The sequence below is a fragment of the Trichechus manatus genome, unplaced genomic scaffold (genome assembly GCF_000243295.1).
Source record: "Trichechus manatus latirostris isolate Lorelei unplaced genomic scaffold, TriManLat1.0 scaffold00054, whole genome shotgun sequence".
Classification (NCBI taxonomy): Eukaryota; Metazoa; Chordata; class Mammalia; order Sirenia; family Trichechidae; genus Trichechus; species Trichechus manatus.
This window is the reverse complement of record NW_004443990.1, coordinates 11,167,255-11,188,584: the sequence shown is the minus strand read 5'-3', so window position 1 is coordinate 11,188,584 and position 21,330 is coordinate 11,167,255. Positions and strand designations below refer to the sequence as shown.

Here is a 21,330-nt window from a genome sequence, read left to right as displayed (position 1 = left end):
TTTTTTTTTTTTTTTTTTTAAATTGCGCTTTAGGTAAAAGTTAACAGAGCAAATTAGTTCTCATTAAGCGATTAATACACATATTGTTTTGTGACACTGGTTGCCAACCCCACTACGAGTCAACACTCTCCCCTTCTGGACCTCGGGTTTCCCATTTGCATTTGTCCAGCTTTCCTGCCCCCTCCTGCCTTCTCGTCCTTGCTCCTGGGCTGGTGTGCCCATTTAGTCTCATATACGTGGTTGAACTACGTGTGTTATTGTTTGTTTTATAGGCCTGTCTAATCTTTGGCTGAAGGGTGAACCTCAGGAGTGACTTCAGTACTGAGTTAAAAGAGTGTCTGGGGGCCATACTCTTGGGGTTTCTCCAGTCTCAGACCAGTAATTTTGGTCTTTTTTAAAATAAGTATGAGTTTTGTTCTACATTTTTCTCCAGCTCTGTCCAGGATCCTTTATTGTGATCCCTATCAGAGCAGTCAGTGGTGGTAGCCAGGCACCATCTGAGTGTGCTGGACTCGGTCTGGTGGAGGCTGTGGTAGTTGTGGTCCCTTAGTCCTTTGTGCCTTTGGTTTTCTTCATTCTCCCTTGCTCCAGATGGGGTGGGACCAGTGGAGTATCTTAGAAGACCTCGCCTTGGTCAAGTTGTGCTGACCTTCCCAGTGTTGTGTACTGCCCTACCCATCTAAAGTTACTACTTATTGACTAGTTAGTGTCTTTCCCTCCCCTTCCTCATAACCATCAAAGATTGTTTCTTTCTATGTGTAAACCTTTCCATGAGTCTTTACAATAGTGGTCACATACAATACTTGTCCTTTTGTGATTGACATATTTCACTCAGCATAATGCCCTCCAGATTCATCCATGTTGTGAGATATTTCACAGATTCATAATTACTCTTTATCGTTGAGTACTATTCCATTGTGTGTATGTACCATAGTTTGTTTATCCATTCATTTGTTGATGGACACTTAGGTTGTTTCCATCTTTTTGCTATTGTGAATAATGCTACAATGAACATGGCTATGCATATGTCTATTCATGTGATGGCTTTTATTTTTCTAGGATCTATTTCTAGGAGTGGGATAGCTGGAATGCATGGTATTTCTATTTCTAGCTTTTTAAGGAAGCGCCATATCCTTTCCCAAAATGGTTGTACCATTTTGCATTCCCAGCAGCATTGCATAAGAGTTCCAATCTCCCTGCAGTCTCTCCAACATTTGTTATTTTGTTATTTTTTTTTTTAATTTGTGCCAGTAATGTCAGAGTGAGATAGTATCTCATGATAGTTTCTATTTGCATTTCTCTAATGGTTAATGCTGGGGAGCATTTCCTCACGTGTCTGTTAGCCACCAGAATGTCTTTTTTGGTGAAATGTCTGTTCATAACCTTTGCCCATTTTTTAATTGGATTATTTGTCTTTCTGTTGTAGAGGTGTTGGATTTTCCTGTATATTTTATTTCCTGTATTATACTATCTGCAGATAGGGACAATTTTACTTCTTTGTCGGATTTGTCATATCCCCAGATTTTTTCCCAGTCTGTAGGTTCTCTTCTTGACTCTTTTGGTGAAGTCTTTTGATGAGCATGTGTTTAATTTTTAGAAGATTCCGGTTATCTAGCTTATCTTCTGGTATTTGTGTACTGTCAGTTATGGTTTGTACCCTGTTTATGTTGTGTATTAGGGCCTCCAGTGTTGACCCTATTTTTTCTTCTATGATCTTTACAGTTTTTGGTTTTATATTTAGGTCTTTGATCCATTTTGAATTAATTTTTGTGTATGGAGTGAGGTATGGGTCCTGTTTCTTTTTTTTTGCTGATGGATATCCAGTTTTGCCGGCACCATTTGTTAAAAAGACTGTCTTTTCCCCACTTGTGGACTTTGGGCCTTTATTGAAGATCACGTGACTGTAGGTGGATGGATTTACATCTGGGTTCTCAATTCTGTTCCTTTGGTCAGTGTGTCTGTCACTGTACCGGTACCAGGCTGTTTTGACTACTGTAGCTGTACAGTAAGTTGTGAGGTCAGGTAGTGCGAGCACTCCTACTCTGTTCTTCCTCAATAGTGCTGTACTTAACCGTGGCCTCTTTCCTTTCTGTATAAAGTTAATGAATAGTTTTAACATCTTGTTAAAGAATGCTGTTGGTATTTGGATTGGGATTGCATTGTATTTGTAGATTGCTTTGAGTGGAATTGACATTTTCACATTGTTGAGTCACCTTTCCATGAACATGGCATGTTTTTCCATTTATGTAGGTCTCTTTTGGTTTCTTGTGGTAGTGTTTTATAGTTTTCTTTGTATAGGTCTTTTACATCCCTGGTTAGATTCATTCCTAAGTATTTTATTTTTTTAGAAGATGTTATAAATGGTATTGCTTTCCTGATTTCCTTTTCATAGTTCTTTTTATTGGTGTATAGGAATGCAATTGATAGTTGTATGTGTATCTTGTATTCTGCTACTCTGCTGAATCTTTCTATTAGTTCCAATAGTTTTCTTGTGGAGTCTTTTGGGTTCTCTATGTATGTATCATATTATCTGCAGGTAGGGACAATTTTACTTCTTCCTTACCAATTTGGATGCCCTTTATTTCTTTTCCTGCTTATTGCAATAGCTACGTCTTGCAGTACAATGTTAAATGGGGGTGGTGATAAAGGGCATCCTTGTCTTGTTCCTGTTCTCAGGGGGAAGTGACCATGAGTATCTTTGACAGAGGAAACTAAAGTGGGAATTAAGTTATGTTTTCTCACTAACAGCAAGAACACCTATGATGGTAGCTAACAATTATTAAGCATGTTCCTCTCTGCCAATTACTAGCCTAATAACTTGCATTAAAATACATCAAATACGTGCCTTGGAATTTTTGGGTGGTGCAACCGAAAGGTTGGAGGTTGGATTCTACCCAAAGGCCCCTCAGAAGAAAGGCCTGGCAGTCTATTTCTGAAAAATTAACCATTGAAAACTCTATGGAGCACGGCTCTACTCTGATACACATATGGTTGCCATGAGTCATAATCACCTTTTTTAAAAAAAAATACATGGCTTATTTCACATACTTTCCTCTACCCCAATGCTATTAGGTGGGTACTATTATGATCTCCCTTTCACAGATGAGGACACTGAAGCTCAGAGAGTTTAAGCCTCTTGTACACTGTTGGTAAGTGGTTAACCTAGAATTTGAACACTGATCTTTCATTAGATCATCTATGGACATCTGTCCACTCCAAAATGGAGGTCTACATTGTCTTAGTGCCCCTACTTTCTCTAATCATCACTTTTAAAAGACTTCTAATTTTCTGGAAGCCTATGCTCATTCTGGGCTTTATTCCTTCTGAAACCATTTCTAAAAGTTATTTCCCCTTTTGTCCTCCTCCTTGGCTATAAGTACTTTCTCCCACATCTCTTACATGCCATTTAAAAATATTGTTTCTCACAGAACTCCCCATGCAGCCACATCAGTATCTTCTGCTCCTACCAGTTCATTTTTCTGTATCATCGTTTGTAATTGTATTAACATAATTTCATTTTTAAGAGCTTCCCAATCCTCTTGAGTCATCTTTAATGAGGCAATGAGATCATAACTATTTTAACTATGATATTTTAAAAATCTGCTTTTTGAAGGCTTACTATCCATGTCTGATAATACTTTGCTTATTTATTTATTTATTTATTTTACTGTAGCTACCATCATTTCTAAGATAACACATCCTGTTTGTCCCAGAGTTACTGTCCACTCCACATCACCAAACTTTTCCTTGTTGCTTAGAATTTGATAGAAATAAATAGATCCCTTACAGCTTCCTTCTGAGAAAGGATATTATCAACATGGCAAGTGAAAAAATTTCTCAAACTATAATATATAGATGAGTAAGAACTGCATTCACTTCTTCAGCAGCTTTTAAAGATCTACTGTACCCTATAAATACACATAAAATTATACATATGGTTTCTCTACCAGAGCGCCAGTGTAAAAAGACCCATGGTGCATAAATACAGCCAATGATTTTGAAATGGGTAAGACTACCTATCTATGAAAGTGTGACATCAATTATCCAGTAAAGCCACTATCCTAGCAACATATTTAGGTAACAAAATGGATGTGTCTGTCTTTACCTTTTCTTTCAATCTCCCTCATGCGGAGCCAGAACATCTGACTTTTAAAGATCCTCATGAAAACTATATTTCATTCTACCTACCTTCCCATGTTTGCTCATATTCTACTGCCTCTATAAAGCTTGGTTACTTCCATTAAAAATTACTGCCAAAATGATTGATTTGCTAATTAATCACTGGACTGTCTCCTTAATAACTATTCCAGCATTATCTCAACAGTCATTTAAATTCATTGCTTCCGTTTAATTTCAGAGTATCTATATTTTCTCCCCAAATACATCACAAACATATATAAAGAATACATATGCATCACACATAAAAGTTTAAAACATAGTGATGTAGATATGTTATGAATGGCAATGATTAACTGCGGTCAACTAAATTTTGCTATCAGGCTTATGGGGAAATTTTTAAAAAGCAGAGAGGTGACAAGATTTTAAACACAGATGCAAATCAAATTCCTTACTGTTTTTCAACTTATTTCAGCTATATCTCAGGAAAAGTACAATATCTGAAGATTGGTTCTAGTGATAGATTCTGTTGATAGCAAAGTTAAATTTCATCATGGGACTTCCCACATTTTCCCCGCCTTGAGTCATACTGACTTCTGAGTAACTGCACTTAAGCCCTCTCCTTGGTAATCAAGGACAATCTTGGTTTAGTTCAAATCAATCAGCACCATCATATATAATCCTAGGGATATAAAATGAAAATATGAAAGTATGTTTATTTTGAGGGGCTCTTAATCCACTAGTGAGGACAAGGCAAGTGAAACTACTATAGACCAAGGTGCAGGTCCTAAAAGAAATACAAGTAAGACTCTTAAGAAGCTGAATGGAGAGATGTCACAGTCAGCTAAAGGGATCAAGAGCAGTATCATGGAGAAGGTAGCACTGGCGCAATAGAGGTTGAATATTAAAAGGTAGGAACTAGGATTGCTGAAGCATGTCAGATGACAGGTATGTTATGGCCAAAGCATGAATCACAGGGAAAAGGGAGAAACATTCAATTAAAAAAAAAATTTCACTGGGAGCAAACGGTAGGTATAGAGTATAAATTAGATAAGGCTGTGGAAAGGAGTTTTAGGGCCATATTGCAAAGGCCTTGAATGCCAGGCTGAGGTGTTTGTATCTAATTTTGTTGGTAATGGTGAGTTTTATTACCTCATATTCGTTCATGACAAATGTGGGAATGGTTCATGTAGATAAGCCTATAGCATTGTGTTGGATGTCTTCCATTTGTCCCATGCTGCTCTGTGGTCTGGAGGCTGGTTTGTATGTACTGAGTCAACAAGCTCCTTTGGTCTATGGCTTATCTCCAAAGGGAGCCCTGACATAAGATGGGAGAGAAGGAGTGTGGTCAGGTCTTATTTTCCCCAGCTCCATCGCTGTGGGCTGCACAGAATTGGTTGCTTCCCTTACTGAGAGTCAGGTGGTCCTCTCCACAGCTCTCTTTCTCTCTTCTCTCCAGGTTCTCGCAGCTGCTCCTACCCTTACTCCATCAGGCCTAGGGTGGTTATAAATGTTTTCTTTTCTGAAGTCTCAACAACTCATCCCATTTATTTATTTCATCTGTTTCCAATAAGATGTTCACTGATACAAGCTCCAAGAATTCAGAAGTCAAAAAGGAACTGATTACTGTGGTAGGTAGGGGTACCAGAGCCTTTTCCTGAGACCCTGTATTCCTGGCATCCACTGAGCAAAAGCTCAAAAACAAGACAACAACCAAAAAAAAACTAAATAGAGGAAAGGCTTCTTTATCTGAGATACTTGATGTCTTAGTTATCTAGTGCTGCTATAACAGAAATACCTTTCCACAGAAATTTATTATTTCACAGTCTAGAAGGCTAGAAGTCCAAATTTACAGTGCCAGCTTCAGGGGAAGGCTTTCTCTGTTGGCTCTGGGGGAAGGTCCTTGTCATCAATCTTCCCCTTGGTCTTGAAGCTTCTCAGCACAGGGTCCTCAGGTCCAAAGGATAAGCTGGATGGAAGGTCAAACTAGCTGACTTTTAAAGGCATTCTCACAAATATAAAATGCAACAAATTTGTGATTAAGTTCACTTTTATTTTTTTCTCAGTATAAAGAATATTTCAAGGTGTAATTTTATGAAAGCACCAAAAAGTTTTAACAGTGATTTGTTAATTTGTGGTGATTATTAAACCACCAAAACATTTAAGTCCACATCTACTGTATTAGTTTCCTTTTGCTGCTCTAACAAATTACTACAAATTTAGAGGCTTAAAACAACACAAATTTATGATTTTACATTCTGGAAGTCAGACGTCCCAAAATAGTTTCTCTGAGCTAAAATTATTGACAGGGCTGTATTCCTTTTGGGCTTTAGCGGTGAATTTGTTTCTTTGCCTTTTTGAGTTTCTAGACACTGCCCGTATTCCTTGGCTCATGGCCCCATATCACTCCAACCTCTGCTCTGTTCTCACGTCTCCTTCTCTGACTCTCCTATCTCCATCTTTTCCTTACAAGTACCCTGTGATTACTTTGGGCCCGTACAGATAATCCAGAATAATCTTCACATGTCAAGATCCTTAATGTAATCATACCTTCAATGGTTCTTTTGTCATATAAGGTAACATATTCACAAGTGGAAAACCTGGTGGCATAGTGGTTAAGAGCTATGGCTGCTAACCAAAAGGTTGGCAGTTAGAATTCACCAGGTGCTCCTTGGAAACCCTGTGGGGCAGTTCTACTCTGTCTTTATAGGGTTGATATGAGTCGGAATCGACTCGACGGCAACGGGTTTTTTTTTGTAGATTAGAATGAGGACACCTTTTGGTGGCAGGCCATTATTCTATCTACCACAACTATCAACTTTTGCCAAATGGAAAGAAAGATTAAAAAACAATAGAGTTTTTATTTTCTTCAGATTACTGAATTGATGCAGGCCTATTATAGAAAATTTAGAAACTTCAGAGAAGTAGAAAGAAAACAATATCACCCTTAATCTCAGACTCTTCTACGCATAGTGAAACAAAATTGGGATCATTAAATGGATAATTTTAGATCCTACCTTTTACACTTTATATATCATGAGTGATTCTCCTGTCATTAACTACTGAGATGTTCATTTTCTTGAAAGAACTAAAAGGTGAAGAAGGATGCTTGAACTAATTTTTGGTTAAAATGGTGGGACCAGCATGGGTTTTAGACTCAATTTTAATATATTCTTTCTTTTATATTTTTTAGATCAGTGGAGAGGCTATCTATGTATCACATCTCTTCCATGCAAGCAAAACTCACCTCTTAACCTACAACTCTCCAGGGCCAACCTGTAGAAGAGAATGCTGTAGACAAATATTTGTAGGAAGTACTGCACCCAAAATGAGCAAGTGAGGTTATTTGTATTTCACTCAGGAGTAATCTTCTCACTCTATATTTTCACTTTCAAACTACCAAGAAGCTTACTTACCTGATCGGCACATTAAAATCAACACACAAACACACCACTCACACTCACTTTGGTCTGGACAAAAAGACAAGGGAGGTCAAAATAAGTGCGAATTTACGTAAGTTCAATGGCTGACAAGGGTCTCGATCTTTAAAATAGTTGGTCAGGCTTGAAGTGAATGTAAAACACCATTGATATCATAATCCAAATTCTCATATATAGAAACTATAAATGATTGGAGACTGTGAAGGAATAATTATCTAGACTGCATTAATTAGCTCTTTTATGTTTTTATTTCCCTGTACAAATTAAATGTATACATATATATATAAAATAATTAAATATATATGTGTGTATATATATATATGTATAGCATATTTGAGGTTAAGTTCAATGGGGGGCAAGGGTAGCAGGCTGGTTTCAAGCTAGGATTCTTATCTTCATGTGTGACCCAACCTTAAAGACTCGTCATTTAAAAAATAGAATTATTTTGCATTTTGTCCGTAAGAGTCCTGTATGTCATATATGGAGCACTGGGCAAAAAATTCTCTCCCACAAAAGAAAAAAAAAAAGCAAAAAACTATCACTCAAAATAAGCAACTTAAAAGGTGAAAGAAATCTCTTTGCTCAAGAAAAAACGAATCTTCTGTATAATTTCCAAGACCCAGCATGTTTTGATTATCACCTAAACATTATTCTTCTTTGTTGTTCTTGTGTTCAGGTTGGATTCTGGCCCTAGCCCATGCCAAGAAAAGTCTTTACCCCACCATTTAAGTCCTATCCCAGGTAAAATACTTTTAAACAAATGCAGTAACACAAGTCATGGGCCAGGGCAGAGCTGCTTCATGGATGTGTTCAGAAAGTACATTTAGACACTAGCAGGAAAAATGCTCAAGGACAAAACTGTGACATAAAACACAGTAACTAGGACGTGTCGAACATGATGGCACCCAAGTGACCTCAGACTTAAAAATGTGGCACTTTTCCCAAATTCTACAAAACCTTCCAGTCTTGCAGGGTGTTTTCAACCTTTCAAGTTGTAAACACATCTCTTCCAGCCGAAACTAAATTCAGGGCAGTTCTTTGAATCCTCACTTCCCAAAATAAACCTCCAACGCATTAAACACCACCTTTAAAAAGCTTGCGAAAATGATTTAGCTGTTGTCTATCGAGTTTACGCGTTGTTCCGTTACCAGTCAGTTTATCCTCTTACCACCTATATTTTATTTTCCACCTTTCACAAATCCAAAGGGAATCATCAGACAGGTCTCAATTCGTCACACAGCTGACGACACAAATCATGCCAGATATAAACATTTACGTTGTCAAAAGTAAATGTTTCCAATATTCCTAACTGCAGGGCATTTCAAAATTGATTTGGATCCGGTACAATTTACTGAATTCAAAAGATTTTTAAAAAATCACTTGTTTAAAAAAAGAAGAAGAAAAGAGTGATTTTTAACACCAGGCCATCTCCCAGTTTCTTCTTTCCCAATACATTTTAGGGAGAAAACTGCCTTGGAGTTAGTTTTTTATTTTTTCCTTTCACATCAACATTTTCGTCTAAGTTTATCTGATGGGAAATGAAAATTAAACATCTGTTATTTGTGTTAGCTTGCCACCTTTCCGATTAAACTCCCAACATACTTTTTACCTAAAACTCTTTAAATGCTTGCGGTAACACTTGGGATCCAGCTCCCTAACATGGCCTCCTGATCTAGCCTTGGCCTTTGCTTCCTCTCCATCTTTACCTTCCCACCACCCCCCTCTTTGCTCTCTGTGCTTCAGCCTTGCTGGACACCTTTCAGGTAATTTCTGGAGTTCAGGTACCAAATTCCATTCTGCCTTGGGCTTTTTCACTGCTTTTCTTTTTGCCTAGAATACAATCGTTCCTTCCATGATCCTCTCCTGGAAATAAAGAATGATTAAATTTTTAGTCAAAAGTGCAGCTTTCCCTTCTAAAATGCTGACCAGTGAACTCATACATGCTCCTGGCTTTAAATGAACACTGCACCTTTTTAGAGAGAGTATATGTATAACCTATGTCAAGTTCCTTTTAGAGTTTATAAAAATACAACTGTAGATACAGCAATCATTAAGGTAGATTTTCAATGTAATCAGAACAATAAATGACCTACATAGGATCTTTCTACAAAAATGATTCCCAAGTTACATTCAAACCAGCATATACTCGTAGTTAAATAATCCCAATCACATGCAACATCTTTTAAAACTTGCCTTGTGACCTGAGTCAAAGTCACTTAGAACTCTTTTATGAGATATTAGGTTGTTTTTCTGTTCTTTTCTCTGACAGTTATATGGTAGGAAAAAAAATTCCAATACATCAGGAGGGGGGAAAAATACATTATAAACTCAGGGGCAAGTATGGCGAATAGACTATATAAGGGGAGAAGAGAGTGCAGCGCCCAAATGAGTCCAAACCCTGGAGAATCAGCTGCCAGCAGTAACAAAAGCTGTCTATAATTTTAACCCCAATTTCTTGCACACAAATGATTTTCCATTCCTCTTGAGTTCACAACAGCTAAATCACCTTCAAATACAATTTTCCATGTATGTTTTTTTTTTTTCCCACCTTCAACAATCTACTCACCAGTAAAAAGTAGCCAAAAAGAGATGAGCCAGCAAGAGAAATGCTAGGCTTCTCTTAGAGAAGACCCCTTTGGACACTATGCCCTTCCAGGAATTAAGGAAGAATTCATCATCTGGGGATGACGGAGGAGGAGGGACTTAGGGGTGAGAATCAGAAAGCAGAACTCAGCATTTCTGTGTAAGAGCTACCATTCTTAGCCAGCAAGATGCCCCTAGGAAAATTAATTATTGATTTTCTTATAAATCATCTAAGGTGATTTTTGTTTGTTTGTTTTTCCTCCCAGAATGATAAGCGTCTGATTTTACTTCTGTTAAAAAAAATTTTTTTTTTCACTTTGTTGAGGTTAAAAGAAGCCCCAGTAAAGAGGCTTCTGAGAGCAGTGATTTTTCCCAGCATGATATGCATGGGAAAAGGCAACTCTGTTTTCTGACCTTCACGGGGTACCATGGGATAGGACTTCAGGCAACCTCCAAGGGGTGCAGAGTAATTAGAAACATGAGAGTTTGACCGGTTAGGGAGAAAAAGCACAATTTAGACATAATTATTTTTGTTGGCAGCAGGCCTGAGGACCGTGGTATTCCTAGGTGGAAAGAAAAATGTATCATAGAGATTGAAGCCCGGGGGACTGGCTTTCAGAATCAGCATCTCCCTCCTCCTCAACTTCAGCAGGGAAGCCACAGGGCTGCTTACCTTCCTGCCCCCAGTGTTGATGCGAAGGGGCGTCAGAAAGGGGTCGAAGATCATGTGACTCGTCTCTATGTTGACTGGTGACTGCCGCTTCCCCACAGAGCAAAGATTCCAAGCTGAGTTCACCAATCCCCAGAAAGAAGGAACTAGAAATAAAAAGAAATTGTAGAGTTAGGCTAGGTGGAAGGTTGGGGAGCTATGATACAGAAATGGTAAAAATTAAGATTTTGGAAAAGAGAGACATTCAGTGGTTTCTACCCACAGAGATCCCTGGGGATTGCTCTGGTATTTTCCTGACCTGAATACTGGTCAATTTCTCTAAGTCTCACATTTAAAATTTCTTAAGGTCAGATTTTCTTGCTTTAGGTCCATCTGTCCTGTGGCCTCTTTGTATAGTTAGCATTAATGCTTTCTGGGAAGACAGTATAGTTCAGCTACATAATCTTTACAACATATGAGCTATACCAGATATTTAGCAATATCTGAGTTAATGCTCTGCTTTCCTGTTTGGAAGGAATGATGTGATAGTCAATCTTGCTTACTCTATTGTGATGGTTAAGATTGTGTGTCAACTTGGCTGGGCCATGATTCTCTGTGGTTTAATGTAATCACTCCCACGATTGAATATACTATGAGTAGCCAATCAGATGAAAGGGAGTCTCCTTGGAGGTGTGGCCTGCATCTGTATATAAGCAGACATTCTGGCTTTTTGCTCTCTCTGGATCCTGTGGCTACTTCCTGTCGTCTCATCTCCCGTTCTTGGGACTTGAGCTGTCAGCTTATCTGCCGAACCTGGGATTCATCAATCTGCACAGCCTGTGAGCGGGAGCCCTGCTCTCTGACCTGCTGATCTTGGGCTTGCTAGCTTCTGCAGCTGTGTGACTTGGGAGAGGTCTCTACCCTGATCCATGGAGTTGGGACGTTCTAGCCTCTACAGTCACTTGAGCTGTTTCCTTGGTATAATCTCTCTATATATATATATTTATACACTTCACTGGTTTTGCTTCTCTAGAGAACCCAGCCTAAGACATCTATCTAGAAGGTATTCGAGCTTTTCAAAGAATGTGGCATTCGACATATGTGAGGTGTTAGTCTGTGAGTTGTCAAGACCAAACAGAGAGTGAAGTATTTTTATAGCCCCCAATCAATGCCAGACAGGAGTTTGGCAACTTAACTTTGTCCTTGTTTAGTCTACCACTGTATTATTCACCTAATGTACCAGCAGCTGAAGGACGTGTTCATTTGATGGGCAGAAAGAATGACATTTAGTGCTGAGAGCAAATATCCAAAGGAGAATCCTCTAGTCGCTTTCAGTGTCAAATCAAGACAACTATTTGAATAAATCTCTATGTCAATTTCTAGTCCTATTTTGTCTTTTAAACAGGGTGGAAGAGAGTCAGCATACTAATTTTTTGTCAGTGAAGATCAGAGATTAGATCTTCAGCCTTTTCCTGCCTCTCTTGGTATTTCCAACGAGGCCCTGGATCCATGTGTCCCTCATATTCACGTACTCATTCTGAGACAACATAGCCATTCATTCACCTATCCATCCATGACATGTATAGTGAGATTCTACTGTCTGTCCAACTGTGGGTTAGGGCCTGACGATACAATAATGCGTTGTGAAGAAACGTAAGCACCATTACCACACTAGTAACAGATTAAGTCAAATATATTACGGGACTATAGATGTTGGGCCCCCAGCCCTCAGTAGGGCAATTGGGAGCTGAGGAGTGATTCCTGGAGAAGATGAGCCTAACAATTAAGTCACAACTTCATCAATGTACCTGTCCTCTCAGAAACTCGTTGTAAATGTAATGGCCTTTAATTTACAGCAGCCTTTGTCTCCTTATATCACAGCTGGAGAAAACTGAGGCAAGGGAAAACCCACTGCTGTTGGGTCGATTCCGACTCACAGTGACCCTACGGGACATAGTAGAACTGCCCCAAGGAGCAGCTGGTGGATTTGAACTGCTGATCTTCTGGTTAGCAGCTGAGCTCTTAAACCACTGTGCCACCAGGGCTCCTTAGGAAACCAATGGAGCCCTTTTATCTTTAAAACTCTGAGTCAGTAGCCTCTGACAATCAGGACATCTGTGATGTCTGGGGGAGCCTTCTCTGGAAGGCAGCTGTGTGGTAAACGTAGTTACAGCTGGTACACATTGCGTTTCATATACTCCCATGAAAATCATTAACAAAAATAATTCCAACCCCATAAACGGACTGCAAGACTGCCGTTATACGGCAATATGGGCAGGCAAATGGTGCTGTGCCTTTCCAATAAACTTCATACCAAAAAGTCTCCCCACAAAAACACAAACAGCAAAAACTTTATGTGAACATCTGCCTTTGCTTTTATTGGGCATGGGATTCTTTATGACAAACAGTTTTGGGGTTTTATATCCCCACTTCACGATCAAGGCCTGTGTGTCTGGTTCTAACCACCTGCTCAGCCAGTTGAGGAACAATTGAGAAACACTCACCCTTGCTCAGCTGTGTCCCTCATTAGCTCTACTCCTAAAGGCATTTCTATCTAAGTTTATTCACTGGATTGCTAATTATATTTCAGCCATAAATGAATAGCCTTTCAGAGGCAGAAGCCACCTTACAGATTATCCATTCTAAATGCATACATGGAATTAGGGCCTAAACCCAGAAAGGCAAATCGATCAGTCCAAGGTCCCACAGCCAGGTGGAGGCAGAGTAAGGAGCAGAACTCAGGTCGGAAGATTCCCAAGCAGGCTGCACACCTGAGCAGATTACAGCAGCCAGAGAGTTTGGGTTAATTGCTACCATGGTCACTGAGAGACTTTTGCTGCTGCTTCTATTTTGGTAAATCAAAAGTAGCATTAGCATGTCTTTTCCAGTCCAAATGAATTTCAAGGGCAAAGGTTTAAACCAAATGGCTCTGGAAATCAACTATCCCAAATAAAGCTAAACCAAAAAAATAAAAACCCCAAATGTTTTGCCATCAAGTCGATTCAGACTCATAGCGACCCTATAGGACAGAGTAGAACTGCCCCATAGAGTTTCCAAGGAATGGCTGGTGGATTAGAACTGATGACCCTCTGGTTAGCAGTTGAGCTCTTAACTACTGCGCCACCAGGGCTCTCAAATAAGCTAGGATTTTAAAAGAGTCATACAGCTATGTGGTGAAGTCAGCAGAATGGTCTGGGGTGGAAAAACGGCTCCAGTTCAGGCAAGAGAGGATGTGTTTGGGTCTCCTTTGCTGGGCCCTGAGAAGACCTGATGGGGACGACTGTCCCTGAGGGAACTGCTCTAGGACAGTGTCCTGGGGCCAATTGGACTGGACAAGATTTAGTCCAGATAAAAGAAGAGGTCAGTACAAGTTAGAATGGTGTCAATTATTGGGGCAATAATTAATGTGTTGGAGAGAGTCCAGGGATGTGAGGTGCCAAATGGACCAAGAACAGGTCTGCAAATGCAGTGTAATCTAGGACCTGTTGTTGATGTTGTTAGATGTCCTCAAGTTGGTCCCTGACTCATGGGGACCCCATGCTCAGCGGAATGCTGCCCAGTCCTGCGCCATCTCCATGACTGGTTATGGATCAGACCATTGTGATCTATAGGGTTTTCACTGGCTAATTTTTGGAAGCAGATCGCCAGGCCGTTGTTCCTAGTCTGTCTTACTCTGGAAGCTCTGCTGAAACTTGTTCAGCATCCTAGGAACACACAAACCTCCACTGACACACAGGTGGCTGTGATGAGGTACACTGGTTGGAAACTGAACCCAGGTCTCCCACATGGAAGGCAAGAATTCTACCACGGAACCACCAACCTCCCCAGGGAAATGCTTTAGAAGGAAGACTGAATACAGGAGGCTTTGGAGCAGCTACACTTACTGGGCCATGGGAGTGAGAAGACTGCCTTTACCTGCAGAGCAGAGTTGGATATATAGACAAAGGCTTCAAGATTCAGAGTATGAAACTCTTTCTAGGTTTGTCCAGAGCTCTCAGTTCTCCCCTTTGTTCTGATACTTAACTACCCTCCATATTGTCAATCCTCAGGTTTACAGACACTCTTTGTCACCTATGGGAGGAGAGGTAGGGTTCTAGAATGCTATGGCACTGCTGCTTTTTCCAAATTTAGAGTCTCATTGATGAATTCTTTTTTCTCAAACCATACATTTGCTTCCATGGCTGTCTCAGCCTATAAATCACTTTTTAAACTCCCATTTTTAAAAATATTGGTTACTATGGTTTATTAGCTAATGCTGTGGCTTTTTCTAACTTGACCGATGCAACTTATTCTTGAGGAAAGGAAAAAAAAAAAAAAAAAGGAAATGTAATAAAGCAAAATTGAGTGGGAATCACTCTAACTAATTAATGGAGAACCGGTCTGAAAATATTTGAGTTCCATCATCCCTGGCATCCTTTTCACACAATTTTCAAATTTACATATAAACTAGAACAGACAACAGACCTGCATATTTTTGCAAATTAATTTCACAGAGCCTAAACAACGGAACTTAACTGCTACATCACAGCTATGTGTTACCTTGCCAAAACATTTCCCCATGGCAATTCTGCCATCTTACCATAAACTACAAATCCCAAATGGTCTCTTGGCTCTGGGTCCAGTGAGTTATGAAAGACAGTCAGTGACTCTGTGAATTCAACAGCTTACAATGTGAGCCTTGGCAAACCCAAAGTAAAACGTATCATCTGCTTGTTTAAAAATGATGAAACAAAAAAGTTCAAGTTCAGCTTATTAACACACGTTGGCAACCCATGGACAAAACCAACAAAGCTCTCACCAAAGCAAGAAATAGGTCAGAAGAGGAAGGAACTGGAAGAGTCAATATCTCTAATATTGAGTGGTAAGATTTTCCTTGACATTTTTATCCTAGAGAAGACGCTCCAGTATCAGGCTGTACTTTTAGGCATCTGCCTTCTTCACTTGTCCTGACCCAGAAGAATTTGCAGAGATGATGCTGTCATGGTTAGGGAGATGGGTACTTGGAATCAACTTATACAGTTTATGTGAATTAGCTAAATCATATGGTAACATGATAAACATAATTCAGAAGCATTTACCGATGGCCTATTATGTACTAGGAATTAGGCATGGCACTGAGAATTCATGCAGAAATATTTACCAAGGACTTACAATGTGCCACCAGCACCCGTCTGTCAATTTGCTGTACTGTGGTGGCTTGCATATTGCATGTCGGAAGCTATGCCACTGGTATTTCAAATACTAGCATGGTCTCCGATGTTGGACAAGTTTCAGCAGAGCTTCCAGACTAAGACTAGGAAGGCCTGGTGATCTAGTATTTTATGTTATAGTAGGTGCCATCAAGTCAGTTCCAACTCATAGCAACTCTATAAACAACAGAAGGAAATGCTGCCTGGTCTGCACCATCCTCACAACTGTTGCTATGTTTGAACCCATTGTTGCAGCTACTGTGTCAACCCATCTCACTGAGGGTCTTCCTCTTTTTCACCGACACTCTACCAAGCATGATGTCCTTCTCCAGGGACTCGTCCCTCCTGTTAACATGTCCAAAGTATGTGAGAGGAAGTCTCACCATCTTGGCTTCTAAGGAACATTCTGGCTGTACTTCTTCCAAGACAGATTTGTTCATTCTTCTGACAGTCCATGGTATATTCAATATTCTTTGCCAACACTATAATTCAAATGCATCAGTTCTTCTTTGGCCTTCTTTATTCATTGTCTAGCTTTCACATGCATATGAGGCAATTGAAAAGACCGTGGCTTGGGTCAGGCACACTTTAGTCTTCAAAGTGACATATACGTGCCCATTCCAAAGAAAGGTGATCCAACAGAAAGTAGAAATTATTAAATAATATCATTAATACTACATGCAAGTAGAATTTTGATGAAAATAATTCAAAAATGGTTGCAGCAGTACACCAACAGGGAACTGCCGGAATTCAAGCTGGATTCTGAAGAGGACGTGGAATGAGAGCTATCATTGCTGATGTCAGATGGATCGTGGCTGACAGCAGAAATACCAGAAAGATGTTTACCTGTGTTTTACTGACTATGCAGAGGCATTCAGCTGTGTGGTTTTGTGACAAATTACGGATAACATTTCAAACAAGGGGAATTCTGGAACACTTAACTGTGCTCGTGTGGAACCTGTATGTACACCAAGAGGCAGTCATTTGAACAGAACAAAGGGATACTGCGTGGTTTAAAATCAGGAAAAATGTGTGTCAGGGTTGTATCCTTTCACCATACTTATTCAATCTGTATGCTGAGCAAATAATCCGAGAAGCTGGACTATATGAAGAAGAACGCGGCATCAGGATTGGAGGAAGACTGATTAACAACCTGCTATATGCAGATGATACAACCTTGCTTGCTGAAAGTGAAGAGGACTTGAAGCACTTACTGATGAAGATCAAAGACTACAGCTTACGGTGTGGATTACACCTCAACATAAAGAAAACAAAAATCCTCACAACTGGACCAATAAGCAACATCCTGATAAATGGAGTAAATACTGAAGTTATCAAGGATGTCATTTTACTTGGATCCACAATCAACACCCATGGAAGCAGAAGTCAAGAAATCAAACGAAGTATTGCATCGGGCAAATCTGCTGCAAAAGACTTCTTTAAAGTGTTAAAAAGCAAAGATGTGACTTTGAGAACCAAAGTGCACCTGGCCCTGGTGATCTAATTCTGAGAATTAGCCAATTAAAACCTTATGGAGCACAACAGAATGTTGTCTGACTTGCTGGCTTTGGTCACATTATCGGGAGGGATTTATTGCTAGAGGAGGACACAATGCTTGGTGAAGTAGTGTCAGTGAGAGCCAGAGATACCCTCAGTGAGATGCATTGGCACAGTAGCCACAACTATGGACTTCAACATGCTGATGATCATGAGGTTGATGAAGGCCCAGTCAACGTTTTGTTCTGTTGCACATAAAGTCACCATGAGTCGGAGTCAACTCAATGACAGTTATCTACCTATCTGCTATGCGCCAGGCACTGTCTTCAATTCTGGGTAGGCAGAGATGAATAAAACACCCATAGTTTCTGCTCTCTCAGATCTTGCAAACTAGTAGGGAATATGGGAGATAAGTTTATATAGGTAATTAGAACTTCTGATAAGCATGCCTCAGAGAAAATTAAGATGGTGCTGAGCAATAGAATAAAGCATGGATGGATGAGATAACCTTGGTAGAATGGTTAGGGGTGGTCTCTTGGAGGAAGTAACATCTAGTAGAGTCTGCAAGAATAGAGACGAGTTGCTCCTGAAGAGTGGCAGGGGAAGGAGTGTCCAAGCCAGAGGAGAAGAGCAGGTCTTGAGCAGAGAAGAGCTTGAGGTTTTGAAGGAACTGAAAGGAACCAGATGACTTGGGCATGATGGACCAGGTGAGGATAAAAGTGAGATGAGATTGGCCCGGTAGACCAGTGTCAGATGATACTGGGCTCTTCATATCACTGTAAGGAGTTTGCATTTACTCCAAGTGTAATGGGAAGCATCTGAGGGTTTTAGACAAGGGAGTACCAGGGTCTCATTTATGAATAAAATTGATAAACCTGCTTTGGCTGGAATACAGCCAAGAGTGAGCATGATTATCCTTGGAGTAGTTTGAATGAGAAAAGAATGGGTTCCCAAGCAACAGTTGGGGACACAGATTTAATCCTATTGCTTTGGGTGTGTTTAAATTCTATCTCAAAGGCAGAACTAATTGAACGTTTTTTTAAAACCTATTATCTTCAACATACGTGCCAATAAAATAGCATTTTCCTAAGATCCAACCAGTGCTTTACAAGTCATAATTTGAAGCAAGCAATATTTTCATGAAGAGACTCTGTTAAGGCAATCTTTTCTTGCTTTCAAACAATAAACTAAGTCCCCAACTTTTTGGCCAAAGGAAGCAAAGAAAAGTTGGCAAAATGAATACTGGAATAAAACATACCTTCAGTGAATTCAATCCTACAAAATAAAGCCTTCGACTTCAATATAGCATTCTCTACTTTGAGGTTATAAAGCATATGAATACATTTTAAATAAGAACTCATACCCTTCCTTTGCTCTTTGTCTTACCAATGCTGATTTACTGTCCTTTTCCCTATTCTCAACTGTAATAAATCTCCACTTTGAGCCATTATTAATGAATATGTTTAAAATACCCACTGCTGCAGGATTTTGGCCCCTTTCTAATTTCAGATTTATTTCAGAGGGGGAGTTAGCCTTTAAAACTAACCTCTTTGCTGCTGGATTTTTCTTCCATTGCCAGGGCTCTGACTCATTGCAGGACCTCTAACTAGGGCTTCCCATTCTCTCACTTGGGGACCTCTGAGAGGTTGCATATATTCTGTTTCACATATAATCATTAATTTGTGCATTCATCTAAAAAATGAATGGAGTATCTCCAATGAGCTAGGGATAGAAAGATAAATCAAATGTCCCCATACACGAGATAAGAAATAGTTACTTGATCCTCACTATTCGCGGATTCATATTTACAGATTTGTCTACTTGCTAAAATGCACTTGTAACCCCAAACTTAATATTCTGGTCCCTTTGCAGTCATTTGGAAACATGCACAAAGTAGAGACAAATTTGAGTCACCTAATGACATGCACATTTCCAGCTGAGGCTGAAGAAGGTGACACTGTCTTCTTGTTTCAGCTCTCACACTGTAAACATGTATCCTTTACACGGTCTATTCAGCGCCACGTTTTTCTCATTGTGCTGTTCCTTGGTGATTTAGCTGCTTAAAACGGCCCCCAAGCTTAGTGCTGAAGTGCTGTCTGGTGTTCCTAAGAACAAGGAGGCTGTGGTGTGCCTTAGAAAATACATGTGTTATAAAAACTTCATTCAGGCATGAGTTACAGGGCTTTTGGCCATGAGTTTAATGTTAATGAATCAACAATATATATATTCAATAAAACACATGTAAAAGAAGATCATGTGTTGGTCAGGTGACAAAAACGTTGTGACCAAATGCTCATGGAAATCTAACCCTGCACTTCCTCTAGGATCAGTGGTTGCATACTCGCTAATTCAGTGTTTGCAGTGACTTTATAGAATACAAGTGCTGCAAATAATGAGAATAGCTTGAATAGTAAAACATGTTAGGTGTTATAATAAAGATGTGTGCATATTAAATCTTAAAGGCTGAGAAGGAAGCGAACTGACCTGTATCCGTTTCTCAAGTGCTAGGGTAAGCCTTCCTACTAGAGGGGATATTTGACTTTAGTCTAAAAGTACGAATTGAGGTTGCGAGACATAAAAGTCTTGTAACTAGTTAAAAGACTGAAGATTAAAAAAAAAAAATTCCCACACAGGAAGACATGTTTGTGCTAGCAATTGAGATGAATTATCACAGAATTTGAGTTACTATTTTGCTGGGAGAATTTCAGCCTCTGGCTCTTCTGACTTCTCCAACTTAGAGAGTGATTTATTACCGTATAGAGGAAAGATCATGACTTACCACATCCTTACCACAGAATCTTGAGCAGGTGGCTACACTTCTGTGGCCTTAGTCTATTTACTTGTAAAATGGGGATGACAGCTATTTCATAGAGTCGTTGGGACAATTAAGTTCGAGAGCATGTTTATCAAAGCTCTATCAGAATGTTAGTCTAATAGTAAGTATTCAATGAAAGCTGGAGACAGAGTTAGTGAGGGGATGCTGTGGACCAGCCTGGCCAACAGTGCTGTGGTTTCAGCACTACAGCATTCCAGGGACAGAGATAAAAGAGAGGGAAGAATTCAGGCGGGAGTGGGAGGGAGGCAGCTTTCAGATGCCCTCACAACTCAGCCTGGTTTCAGTCTAGGTTACAGGACTGGCCACTTAATTTGATACTTTTAATGATCATGTGCAATTATTTCTTGCATCCATAACTCTCAAATGAGCAGTGATATGAATCACGCAAGACGATTTTAACTCCAATGAAAAACTATTTTAACTTGGCTTTTGGAAGCTGCCAGATTCTTTGTTTGTACAGCAGATTCATCCTCCTGTTTGTGCTTTGTTCCAGTGTGGTGACTGACTTGTATCCCTGAAAGCACATCAGCTGAGGGGGAAGAGAAATGAAGACGGAGGGGTGTCCACTTGCTGATTACCACCATATAATAAGCTCTGTGCCGGGAAGTTGACATATCTTATCTTGCTTAATCCTCCCCGCAATTCTGTGAGATAATATTGTCATTATTTTATAAATGAGAAAAAAAAAGACACAAAGAAGTTCAGTGACTTTCCCAAGGTCACATTTCCAGAAAGTATAGGAACTAGAATTTTGGATCAATTTCTTTCTTTATAAACAAATATACAAAGTAATGCATGTGTGGTAATCTGTCAAACAATGTACATGTATGTAAGGCAAGAGGTTATAATCTCTTGGAGTCCCTGGGTGGTGCAAACAGTCAATGTGCTCAACTGCTAACCGGAAGATTGGAGGTTTGAGGCCACCTAGAGGCACCTTGGAAGAAAGGCCTGATGGTCTACTTCTGAAAAATCAGCCACTGAAAACCCTATGGAACTCAGTTCTACTCTCACACACGTGGG

The 21,330-nt window shown here is 39.7% G+C and overlaps 1 protein-coding gene across 2 annotated transcripts in view; it reads right to left on the bottom strand.

Annotated features, from left to right (window-relative positions):
* The window catches only part of CA10 (carbonic anhydrase 10), a 543,166-nt gene that overhangs the window by 298,416 nt on the left and 223,420 nt on the right, over positions 1-21,330 (bottom strand). For both annotated transcript variants that reach the window (XM_004377910.1, XM_012555979.1), the window contains exon 4: positions 10,813-10,955. In XM_004377910.1, coding sequence (XP_004377967.1) covers positions 10,813-10,955 — 143 coding nt within the window. The remainder of the gene's footprint in view (positions 1-10,812; positions 10,956-21,330) is intronic.